We start from the raw sequence: 13,315 nt of genomic DNA on the forward strand, positions 1-13,315 counted from the left end.
CAGGTGATTTTAGTTTGGGGCAAGTTTACAAAAACTAATCAGCCCAAAAGGCATCTGGTGACACACAGCGTCTGTGCATAACAGTATCTAAAGATCCCGTTTCCGAGCCATTGCACTCAGCAGAATGTCTTCATTTTGTACTTTGTTTTGAGACAGGGTCTTACTAAATATCCCGGGCTGGCCTCGAACTTACAGCCTTCTTAGAGATAGCGTTACAGGCATGTACGACACACCTCGGCTCCTATTCATGCTTTAACAGGTATGCCCTGGGTTATGTACTACTGTGCACCCGCGTTTCTCTCTGCATCTCTGTAAAGGACTGCCTCTCTGCTACAGACAGTAAGTGCATTTCAGGAGGAGGAGGAGGAGGAGGAGGAGGAGGAGGAGGAGGAGGAAACTCACTATTTACAGAGAAAACAGCTTCACAAAGCCAGCATTCTAAAGCCACGCCACTCGAGGCTTTTCTTTCAGCAAGCCACAAAATGTCTGAATGGATCAGGCTAAGTACCTCAGCCCTAGGAGGAGGAATTTGTTCCATCACAGAGTTGAAATGAGGCTTCTTCTATGGGTAATGAGGCGGTACCCTCACCTTTCCTCAGTGTTTTATATCTTCGGCCTCCCCCTCCCTGTGCAGACACTGATGGGTGCACCTGAGGTTAAGGAGGAGTTATTTCAGAGCACTGAAGCGCAGCCACAAAAGGATGGCATTATGGTGACGTTTCAGTCCATTTCAGCCAGTCTTGTCTTTTTGGGTTGGGCTTGTGCACAGTTTGATTAGACCGTTGGTATAGTTGGCCCTTGATGTTTTCAAGGACAGAGAAAGGTTGGAGCATGGCCCAAAGAAAGCCAGTTACAAAGCTTTTATGTGGAAAATTGCCATGGAATGATTAAAAAAAAAAAAAAACTGGGAGGAAAAATAAGGTGAAATAAAATGAAATTGATGTCATAAATCTATACCACAAGCCAGTGGATGAATTTATTCTTCACCATGATGGTTTTGCTTCCTGCTCAGAGAAAAAGAGATCAAGGCAGGAACGGGCAATGGCAGTGTAGCCCTAGAGCCCCAGCTGCCTAGGAGACTGAGGCAGGCCATTTGAGCCGAGTCTGAAGCCAGTTTGGGAATTATGGTGAGACCTTGTCTCTAAAAATAGGTGACAAGAGGCAGAGTTTATTTAGCTCTTAAGAAAGGAGTATGCTTCCTTGTGGGCTTTTCAAAGGCAGAGAAGAGGAAGCCGCTTCGGCCCTTATCTAGAAAGACCTCGTGTCTGTGGAGAAGCCTCCAGTGAATGGCTGGCTTGCCACTGTTAGTTCATCTATGGAATTCGGAGTCTGGGCCCTTTTCCAAATCAAAGCACTCAAATTCAGACCTCAAAGGCACGAGGGAGCCCTAGAGAACAGCCATTGTTGCTTGGACAGCTGGTCGTCGGGAGCTCCTGCCTCACTCCTGAGAGGAATATATATTTTTCCGGACATGTCTTCATTAACAGTTGTACATGAATGGCAGAGAACAGATTCTGTAGTGGCCTTCCAAGATTTCTGCCTCCCAGTGTTCACTTCTGAGTGTAAAGTTCTCCCTGAGTAAAGAGAAAAAAAAAAAAAAGAAAAAGAAAAAGAAAGAAAGGAAAAAGAAAATGAGACCTGTTTGCTTCTTAAATTTTTGAGTATGTGTATGGAGGAGGCATGGCTAGTGCCACAGTGTAGGGAGGGCTATGCCAAAGGACTACCCTGTAGAGTCAGTTCCCTCCTTCCATTGTCACATGGGTTCCAAAGGCTGAAATCAAGTCACCAGACTTGAAAGGTTAGTTGAGTCACCCACGGAGCTGTCTGGCCCGCCCCTGCTTCTAGCCAATGGCAGGTAATAAAGAAATCTACGATTATATTATGTTCTGTAATAACGTTCTTTAAGGAAGACTCCAACTTTTAAAACTTGCTCTGCAGACTCTCCTTGCATGTATGATGTACGTGGGAAATCCTCTGTGGCAAGGAAATGCAGGCAGCATGTTAGGTATTGGGAGAGTCCCATATCAGACATACCAAGGAGCTGGGCCCTTGTCCTTCGACCAGAGATAAAGGAATTCTCCTCAATCTGAGCCTCCTGGTGTGAACAGCGTGGCTAGCACCTTGATCACAACTTGGTTGAATGCTGCACAGAGGACCTTCCTAAGCTGCACCTGAACTCCTAGCAAACTACAAGGCTAAAAAAAAAGGCATGCGAGTTAAGCTACTAAAATTGTGGTGACTTAATCGTGAAGCAACGAAAGTAATATTCATATGTTTTCTTTACGGGTCCATAAGCACAGCCATAAATTTAATAAACCACCCTATTCGTCATCATCATCCTCAACAACAAACGAGATCAACGGTTGAGAGCTTTCAGTGCACAGTCTCACAGTGCGTTTGTTTGTGCTCTCAATCAGAAGCATTTTATCGGTTCTTTTATGTGGTGGTCGGTTATGGGTCACCATAAGCAGAGAAGTGGGAGACGCTCAGGGGAATAAACTGTATTGTACTCACAGGTCCTAAGACAGGAGGTCACAACCCCATGAAGCACCAAGACACCCAAGTGTTAGGGAGGCAGAAGACAGGAGAAGGGGGAAATGAGGGGCCACAGCCTTTAGCGGGGTTTCCTTAGGAAAAGCAAAGCAAGGTGGGACTGTGTGTTCAGGGCTGGATAATCTCGGTGGTTTCGACAGGCTCTAGGCGTGGTCTCACCTAATTTGTGTCAGAAGAGTATCGTTTCCTGGAGTGAGGGGGCTTCTGGGTCAGAAGTGGCTTCTTGGCATCTCAGACGCTTGCACTAGGCTGTCCTGGGCCCTTCATCTCTATGGATTAACCAGCCCTAGAGGGGAAGCCTCAGCTACAAAGAATTCTTGTGTGTGTGTGTGTGTGTGTGTGTGTGTGTGTACCTGCATACATGTGCACACAAATGTGGAGGCGAGAGGAAGAGGTCAACATCTTCTTCAGTTAGTTTCCACTTATTTATTGAGACAGGGCCTCTCACCGAACCTGGAGCTCACTGGTTCACCTAGGCTCTGGGATCTACGTGTTTCCGCCTCTGAAGCGCTGGGATTACAGACTCACACTGTACCTGGCTTTTCAGGTGCATGCTGAGGGTCTGAACTCAGGCCCTCACATATGTATGGCAAGAGCTTTATTGACTAAGCCATCTTCCCATCCGCTCTTTAATATATGTACACCTATAGACACATACAAATATAACAAAAGGTAATACAAAAATTCAAAATGTGTGCAATTTAAAAATGACTTTCCATCTTGTAACTTGCTGATGATTCTGAAAATACTAACCACATCACCCTAGCTGAAATATTAAAGAAACGTTTGTATCAGACTGAATTAAAGCTTGACCCTTTCTAGTTTGTATTGTTTTCTATGTTAATGTGTATTGATTATTCAGATTCATTACTTCTATTTAGTTGGCTATGGATGGCCTCTAGCTTTTAGCCATAAGGGGTTTAGGAAAAAAAAAAAATCTGGAAAAAAATATCCATCACCCCTATCACTCTGCAGAAAGCAAAGCGCAAAGACCTCAGCAGCAGAGACAATCTGAGTGCTACAGAAGTCCCCTGGCAAAGATGATCCTGCCTCATTTCATTGGCAGTTGCCTCTCTTACCCAGCTCATCTGTCTTCTTCATTACTGGCCCTTTTCCTCTCTCTGCTCTCCAGGACTTTGTCAGAGTTTTGACATTGACATTTGGAATATTTTGACATTCTTTCCAACTTTGCAATGTGTGATTATGTCAAACATTCCTTGAAATTACACAAACATACAATTTTGGCAGGTTCTGATTACTGAAGCCTTCTTAGAAATGCTGCATTAAGTTCAGAATGAGGGCCAGCCTTTTTGACTTGTACCATTTGCTCACAAAATGTTCAAAAACTAAGGTTTTAAAGATCGTATAGGGAAATTGCTCAGGATATCGTTTCACTTTGCATCTGATACCTGGCAGTGTCTACAGTTATTAGTGGCCTTGTGTGGTTTTTATTGTAGTTGCACGCCTGTGCGTGTATTGTCAAGAATCATGTCCCGGAAGAAGCTGTGCTCTAGCATTTTGGATGGGGAAGTGATGGTCTGTGGGGAAGATCAACCATGGCCCCAACACAGATGAACTAGATGATATGGGTGGGCTGCTTGACCCCTTAACAGATAAAACCTCCGGATCTGTCCAAGACTCGAAATGGGCAGCCTGCTTTCTGTGCTGTAAACAAATTAATTGGCGGATGGGGCCTTGTCTTCGAGAAAGGAAATTGTGGTATGATCAATTAGAGGGAGGCACGGACTTGTAATCAGCACATTAGCTTTTGGAATCATGCGGACACTCTCCAGGGACCTTATGTCTAGTTCAGATTTTTTTGCAGTTGATGGCAATGACACTTTTATGAGGCCACAAAAAAAAGTGGTGGGGGGGGCTTTATTCAGAATTTTTTTTTTTTTTTTTTTTTTTTTTATTGGCCAGATTGTCTGTGTTGCTCAAGCTCACAGCTTTGACTTCCTGCAGAATAATGAGGTCTCGCTGGTATTTGATCTAGGTCCTTTCTTGTTCCTAGGTTATTTGTAGATGCCAGCCGGAGTGCATCTACTGTGTTGTAGCTTTTCCTTCCACATCTGGTTAGTTTCTTTCATTTGTCTACTCCTAATCTTCCTTTGGCCCTAAGAATTGTTTTTCGTCTGGACACCTATCCTCCCCAGAAATTAGGATGCCCAGCTGGTTCCTTTCGTCAGAGAGAGCTTTGCCCACAGGGCCTAAGGTGCTGAAGATCCACCTCCCTCTCTCTGCAGTCAGTGACGGCCTAAGCAGCAATTACTTCTCTTTTCCAACAAAGAGAAACAAGATTAGAGTTTAGCACTTGGGCTGTTATTTCATAAAGAGTTCAAAGCTTCAGCGCAGTTGCCAGATCTTCATCATCACAATTTAATCTCCTCAGGTGGTAGAGAAGAGGGGAAGAGAAATATTCACTTTACCTGTTTCCTGGTACAAGAGCATCCAACAAGAGCCACCTCTCCCCCCCCACCCCACTTCTCCCGATTTCAGGAGGAGAGCAGCAGCCACCATGGCTCCTGGATGCCTCTCAAAATATCAAGAGGAGTCCTTCAGTTTCAAGACTGGATGGCTTCATGCTTTTTCAGTCAGAGAGAGTTGACCCGACTTTTCATCTTCTGATAGCTTTCTGCAGCGCCCTTGCAGAATAAATGTTGCTCGGATTACCCCGTGATTTACAGCCCTTCTCACATGCTTCTCCTATCTCCCCTTCCCAGAGCACAGGAGGCATTCCTTTCCTCTCTTGCCTCAAAGCAATTTCCCTTATCTCTCAGAAGTTCAAGGCCCTTCTCTTTTATGGGCTGCCGTTTCCCCTAAATAATGTTTGTCTGTTTTCTTTCTTCTTTGTTCTCCCCTTTCCTCCCCTCCTGCCTCTTCCAGCCATCCCCCTTTCCTCTCTCCCTGACATCAGTGCTTTTATCAAAGGGACCAATCTTATATAAACATGTAATTCTGCTATTCATTAAAGAATACTGATTCTTCTCTTTTTGAGGCTTTGCCTTTCCCCCAGCTCGCTAGCGCATTCTCAGGAATGCCTTTCTCATTCTTAAAATTCTCTTGCAAGGAGAAAAAAAAAAGTAGTAACATTTCTTTAATAATTGAGAGATGCTGGCTAAGCATTTGGAATCGTTCTTATGAGTCACAGAGCTTTGTGATGAGGTGATTGTTGTCACAATATTCCTGATACGTCTGAAAAATAGTGTGCCAACATTCAGCTATAGGAGGATGTGCCAGTAAGTCCCCTTTCCTGGGTGCACCTTAGACAAAGACTGAGGGCATGGGGTTGATCTGGCAGAGGCGTGTGTGTGTGTGTGTGTGTGTGTGTATGTGTATGTGTTAATGTAAGGAAGAGAAGTCTGTAAGATAGACAATGCTAAGGCAGCTACCATGAAACTGCCTTATGCAAATGAAACTTAATTCTTTGGGGAAGTTTTAAAAATAGCATAAAACACAGATTTCATCATGGGGGCCTGGGGAATTTCTAAGTCCTAGGAAAGGGACGCCTCTAATGGGTTATAAAGTACCCAGCCTGCCTTGCTTAGAGGTAGAGTAGGTTGCAGATAAGAAGTTGTAGGTGCCGGCTGTTAGGAGACAGGCTGGCACAAGTGGAGAAGAGACAGAGCAGACACATGTCTGCTTGCTGTAGCAGCCAGAGAAAAAGCCTGCAGGCCTGCCTTCTCCTGCTGTCTGCCTGACATGCCATCAGAGGAAAGTCTTGGTGGTGGCGGATTACATTCCCATCCAAATGTCCAAAAACAGGTGCCTCAGTTTAAGCACATGATCATTGCAATAATGGAGGTTTGCCATTTCCCTCTAGCCAGCTCTGAAAATCATCTCTATCTGAGGGGCTAGTAAAATACTCCCACTTCAGAAGCAATGTCTTATCTTCCAGGATTTAAGCAGACATAGAGCCGTGAGTTTGTAGAGCCTTGTAGAGCTGCCGGGAGTCCAGGAGTGAGTGGAGGAGTCCATGGCTAAAGCCTAACAGCAGCTGCCTGCCTGGGGTATGGCTGTCTCTGCATGCCCCAGCCCCCAACAAGTTCTCCTCCTGTTTCTCCTGGCAAGTACTGGTTTCTCTTACTTGCTACTAAGGAACAATTAGTGCTTTGAGAATGACAAAAGCTTGGCTGTCACTGTGCCCTGCTCCGTACAGACATTGTTTCCAGCATCTAGAGGAGGTGCAGAAATAAAGGCAAGCGATGACTAATTGGAAACACACACACACACACACACACACACACCACACACGACATATTTCTGTAATTCCAACACTCAAGAGGCAGAAGAGAGAAGATTAGGGGTTCAAAGCCAGCCTTGGCTTTTTGAAATCCTGTCTCAAACACAAAAACAAAACACCACCACCACCACCAAACCCTGAAATACACTCACATATTTAATTTACATATATTCGGTCCTTTATGTAAACATTAGTTTTCATAGACTTGGGCAGTCAGCTGTCCAGGAAGTTCTGCTGCCTAAAGTTTGCACAGGAAAAACCTGAGGGCTGGGAAGGTGAAGTAATATTCTCAGAACACTACAAAGTTGGGTAATATTCCCAGAATGCTTCAGTGGAGACAGGCTATCAAGACTCAGATCCCATTGTGTCTGACTCTTCACATCAGGGCTCAGTGCAGGACCACCTTGTTGACATAGGCAGAAAAACAAAACAAACAAACAAACAAAAACTTAGGACAGTGCTTGGGCAAACCACTTGGGCCAAATCCAGGCAGCCAATTCTCTTTGCAAATGACCATCAGCTGGAGCACAGCCACAGCCACTTGCTTGGGGATTATCTGTGGCTGTTGTCAAGCTCGTCTGCCACAGACCATTTGGCCTTCAAGACTTTTTCCGAGGAAGTTGGCATATAGTGGGCAAGAACACATTTCAAGTAATTTGCTTCATTGAATTAAGCACCAGGGAGTCTCCTCTTACCTGGAGTCGTTTGATCTGTGCCATACTAGAGATGCTAATTGCTGTACAAACGCCTACATGTGCCACAGAGCCGTAGCCACGAGAATAATTAGTAATAGCCCATTGCTAATGATAATGTAGTAATGGCCATCGTCAGTGAGGACTGCCCAGGCTTGGGCTCTGGGGTGAATGCCTACTAATGTGGTGTTCGCTGGCCTGATTTCAGGTTCAGGGGGTTAAGTAAACAAAGTCAGAGTGATGAACTGGCAAGTGGAGAAGCTGAGCTAGAGTCCCCCCGTCATCTGTCACCTCCAGAGACTGGGCTCCAGCTCGGCAAGCTTCTGCTGGGCTCCTCTTCCATCACCAAGAGCAAGCACCAGGAGACTAGTTTTCTCTGCTTCTTAGAGACGGGCTGATAACCAGGGCCACATGAAGAAATCTGACAGCAACAAGACAGTGGGTCTCATCAGGCAGCTCAGAGAAGGACAGTTTGGGTGTGATAGGTGCTTCCATCTTTAGACTACGTTCCTGCTGTTAGTTAACAAGGTCACCTGCTGTTTCCTCAAGGATGTGTGTTGACAGTCCACACAGGGTAGCACTAAATAGACAACTAGCACAAAATACTTAAGGCTAAACGTGTAGGCCCACATCGATCAGCAATGGGCTTTCAAGAGCTTGAGAATGTTTTGAAAGAGCTTATTCCCAAGCCTCTAAGCCTGAGTGGCAAGGGCTAGCTAGCTACAGCTCAGTTGGCAGCATGCTAGTGTAGCATGCCTGAAGCCCAGGGTTCTATCCTCAGTACTGCATTCCAGCCTGTCCTCCCAGCCTGTCATCCCAGCAACGGGGAGATGAAAGCAGGAGGAGAGGGGCTTCAAGGTCATTCTCTGCTACATGATGATTTTGAGAGCATCCTTGGACACATACATGAGATCTTATCCTTAAAAGGGGGTGGGTACGGGAGCAGTGATGTAGTTCAGCTGGAGAGTGTTTGCTTGATGACCTGAGTTTTGAGTTTTGATCCCCAGAACCCACAGTTGAAGGAACTGACTTCCAAAAGTTGTCCCTCTGGCTTTCACATTTTCCCTGTGCGATGTACTTGTTTACACACACACACACACACACACACACACACACACACACACACCACACACACACACACACACTAAAAGGTTTTTAAAAACCCCAAAACTTCAGTCATAAGGCAAAGAGTCTCCCTGCTCTTTTTTCCCACATCAACACTGCAAAAGGGTGGAGCCTGACTCTTTTTGGAGAAGACTGTTAATAGAGACACCTTATCTTGGAGGGCCTGCCTTCTGGAAGGTTCCAGGTTCATGACCACAGTGCTAGGACTATGTACCTGAGTTCTCACCAACTCCCTGTAAGATATCACTTTTGAGTCACTAGAAAGCCCAGTCTCACAGTGTCACATGACCAAGGATGTAAACCACCTCGCAGCCTCTCTCTGGAGCCTATGGATGAGGACCTTGGTATGTGTCCCTGTCATAGTCTAGGATCTCAGTCCCGAGCACAAAACTCCAATGTCAGGCTTATCATATGGCTTCTGGTCACCACTTGGGTGCTCTTGGGTCAAGGAGAAGGAGAACTTCCCATTCCTGTTGATATTGTGTCTTCCTGGGCATGGAGCGGGTGACTGGAAAAAATCTAGTAGACAATGGTGCAGTGTCAAGGGAGCTAAAAAAAAAAAAAGATAGATGTGTCTGTGTCCACCAGGCGTGGATTCCCTGGGCTCTTCTAGAGTAAGTCCCAGAGTGAGACTTTGGGTCCTGAAACTCAGCATGGCCTAGGTCTCCTAGAAACTCCAAATTATATATATATATATATATATATATATATATATATATATATATATATATATATATATATACACACACACACATACAAACATACATATTCGTATGTGTGGGTTTGTATTCACATAGATATGTGTGTGTGCACGCACATATGTACACATGTGAATAGAAGTCTGAGGTCGACCTCAGGTGTCATTGCCCTTCAGGCACCATCCACCTTGTATTTTAGAGAGGCTCTCCCATTGTCCTGGAACTGCCTATTAGGACAGTCTGGCTAGTCAGCAAACCTCAGGGACCCTCCTGTCTCTGCCTCTTCAGTGCTGGGACTGATTACAAGTTTGCACCACCATGCCCCCCACCTCCACTCTACTCTTTTATCTCAGTTCTAAAGACTGAACTCAGGTTCTCAGCTTGCAGGGCAAGCAATTAACAGGCTGAGATAGCTCCCTGCCTTCAAAAGCATGTTAGTAAGATGATAAGAACAACTGATGTGTGGTAAGAGCTATTGTTCCAGTTGATGTGACTTAGCCTACTAAGGGAAGGGCGCTAGGTGGCTTTTCGTTGCTCTATGAAATTCCTGAGTGGATCAGCTCATGGAGAGGAAGTGTTATTTTGGCTCCCAGTTTTGGAGGTTTCAGTCGGTGTTTAGTTGGACCCATGGCTTTTGGGCCTCTGGTCAGACAGACCATCATGACAAAAGCATGTACACAGAGGCTCATTCAAGAGATAGCTAGAATGAAAGACAGGAAGAGGGACTGGTGTCCCGCAGACCCCTTTGGGAGCATGCACGTGGAAGGCATCTGTGCTCAGCCTGTCTAGGCCTTCTGTTCAGGATCCCACAGGCTGCTGTGGAGGAGTTGGGTGGAGCACATCTTTTCCAGGACACTGGACTGAGGAGGAATCCACTTCCAAGCTCACCTGGGTTTTTGGAAAAAAATTCATTTCCTTCTGCTACGTGACTGAGGGTCCCAGCTTCTTACTGGCTCTTAGCAACAGAAATCCTTGCACCCCTATGCCTGCCCACTTTCCCCATCACATGACCCTCTTCACAGGCAGATCATAGTTATTCTGAGGCTAAAACGACCTTCCCTGGGTCTACTCAGAACATTTTTATGGTGTGTTGTTTTGGGAAACAGGGTCTTATATGGCCCAGGCTGGCCTTAAACTCATTCTGTAGCTGAGAATGACACTGAACTCCTTGATCTTCCTTCAGGTGCCTCCCAAGTACTAGAGTTACAGACACAGGATTATACAAGGTACAGTTTAAGATGAAATGCTGCTTTGTTTTGTGAGATAGGTTCTTGCTATGTAGCTCAGGCTCCATTTAAACGTACTATGTAACCCCAGTTGGCTTTCAATTCATGATGTGTCTGCCTCTGTGTGCCAGGAGGGTAGGTCTATGCCAGCCTGGGCTAAGATGGGATCCTCTGCATGGATGTGAGTCATCCAGGCAGCACCTTATCACCTTCATCACACACCGGAACATAACAGGAGCGGCCGCAAAGCATCGTGTTTGCCACATTCTGTGGTTGACCTCGAGTCACAAGCCCTATTCACTCTCAAGGGAAGAGGATTACACCAGAACGAAGGTCACTGGAGTCAGCTAAGCCTCCTGTAATATCATGGCTGCTAAGTGGCAGGTCAGACATTGGAGCCAGGTGGACGCTGCCTCCCTACAGCCCCAGCGGCCTTTCCTTCCCCATCTGCTTCTGTTGCCACACGAACTGTCCAGTCCGGTGAAGCTGAAGCCATGAGGACCGCAGGCAGCTTTCATTTGCTCTCAAGGTCACACCGACAGCCTTCTAAGGTGAAGACAGACGCTGTTGCTTCTCTAGTACACAGCCATTGGAAGCTCGTTTTGTTTGTTTGTTCTTGTCTGTCTTTGCTTGTTTGTTTGAGGCAGGATCTCATGTAGCTTAGGCTGGCCTCAAACTCTACCTCACTTCTGCCTCTCCTCCCTCCACCTCCTGAGTGCTGGGATTACACTACCACACAGTGCTGGGGATAAACCCAAGGGCCTTGGGCATGGGTAGACAACCGCTTCACCAACTGAACTGCATTTTCAGCCCAGGAGAAGGTTTGCAACAAGCCCTGCTTGTTCTGGAGTGTAACTGACATGGAAACCAGTCTTGACAAGAGAACCTAGGTAGTTTAGGATAATAAAACAATGATCAGAGCCACGGATCAAACCTTGGCTGATGTTTCATATAAATGCAATGTGCTGCCTGGGGCCAAATTCCATTTTTTTTCTGAGGACCACTTCGGCAAACGTGCAGAAACCCTTAACGAGTGTGCAGAGAAGACTTAATGCCACTTTTTCATTAAAATCGGTTCAGAAACATTCACATCTGCAGAGTTTGAATTCCTTTCCCAATGGAATCCAGTAAGGACAGACCAGACCCGAAGCGTCTGTGAAGAAAATCATCAATGCGTGCATTAGACACTTTCTGTCACAGTGACAAATCATCTTTTTATTTCTGGGGAGACAGACTGTTACTAATCCCTCACCTTTGCCACGTGTCTGTGGGCTGCGTCTCCACCCGCTATCTCAGCCCCCCTCTGTTTTCATTTCCACACAGTCACACGGCGGAGATCTGATGCAGCGAGCAGACTCCACCGAGAGCATTGTCTACCGTTTATTAGTCTGTGATGAAAAACAGCTCCGCAGAAACATAAAGCGTGGGCTACTCCTGAGTCTGAGACAGACTTCGGGTTCATTCGAATTCATAAAAGAAAGGCCCAAAAAGACAATAGCAGCCCAAGCTGGTCCTGATCTAGACTAGAGATTGCTGAGATCACTTTAATGGGTTTACTAAAGTGGTGCTTATGGTGATTATGTTAGGCAGCCCCGATACCGCTTTTAATATCCCAGCACATTGTATAGAACTGCCATCAATCACGGAAGGATAGTGTCACAGTAAGGAAATGACCTGGGTAGAAGCATGGAATTTAGCAGAACTGAATTTATTAAGACTTCTGGAAGCAGACATCAAGAATGCATGCACAGTTCAAAACCATAGGGCACAATCGTATTTACTTTTTGCTACCAAAACTTGAAAAATACACACGATTTCAGAAGCGTACTGGTTCTTGAATTGGAGAAAATATTTCACCAGATTAAACCAAGATAGTAAATGGAAAGATGATGTTCAGTATTTTATGAAACTCAAAACTCAAGTTCTACAGAAGAAAGACAACTGAAAAGGTGCTGGTGATCTCCAGCTGTCCCTTATGTCACAGCCCCACAGTGGGAAAATGCAGTTGTGGTCTTGGAGGATGGGTCTTGAGTCCTACAAGCACCTTTGTTTTGTTTTCTGAGCCCACTGAAGTCTGGACAGAGCTTGACTGTTGAGGGCTGGGAAGCTGGAGGCTAGGGGCAGGTAAAGAAGGAGGGAGGCATGCATGAGAAGGACAGAGGTGGGAAATTTGGAGCCCGTATTGTTAGAAGAAGGACAATCATGGTGAGTTTGTAAAGAGAGAAACTAACACAGTTTCCCTTCCGAAGCACTGTTGGGAAAGGTACAGGCTCATGGCCACAGACTGCCAATGATGAAGCCTTGAAGAGGCACAACATCAATATGAGTTAGCCATAGACAACACAGCAGGGTTTGAAGGAGACAGAACCTCCAATTCCAGACTATCAGGAGAAATGGCATCGTGGCCCTAGGCAGCTATCGTGAAGACTCGTGAAGGAAGACTTGGTTCCTCACTTCCCTTCAGATCCCAAGGACGAAGGAAATGCCTCTGCCTCACAAGCGTGTGACCCAGCCTGTATCAGGAGCCAAGGAGGCACGCACTAGGTGGGGTCATAAACTCACCGTGCAAGGTAGGGGGAGGGCTAATCAATTCTGTGTCTAGAGAGATGTGGCCTGGGTTCTGAGGGAGAGAAAGTGGTTGGAGCTAGAGCATCTGTCACCCAGCACATATGACAACTCACTGGGTAAAGAAAAGGTAGGGACGGTGTCACCCTCTACCCCTCTTCCCCAGCATGGTACTGGGAATACATGTGGAAGACATGCGCGGGTGGGGGGGGG

General features: G+C 46.0%; 1 protein-coding gene across 1 annotated transcript in view; it reads left to right on the forward strand.

Moving 5' to 3' along the window:
* The window catches only part of Pik3r4 (phosphoinositide-3-kinase regulatory subunit 4), a 93,336-nt gene that overhangs the window by 46,871 nt on the left and 33,150 nt on the right, over nt 1–13,315 (forward strand). Inside the window, exon 3 of the mRNA XM_055629508.1 lies at nt 11,861–11,960. Within this exon, the coding sequence (XP_055485483.1) occupies nt 11,861–11,960 (100 nt within the window). The remainder of the gene's footprint in view (nt 1–11,860; nt 11,961–13,315) is intronic.

Source organism: Psammomys obesus, unplaced genomic scaffold (genome assembly GCF_907164565.1).
Source record: "Psammomys obesus unplaced genomic scaffold, mPsaObe1.curated_primary_1811, whole genome shotgun sequence".
NCBI lineage: Eukaryota > Metazoa > Chordata > Mammalia > Rodentia > Muridae > Psammomys > Psammomys obesus.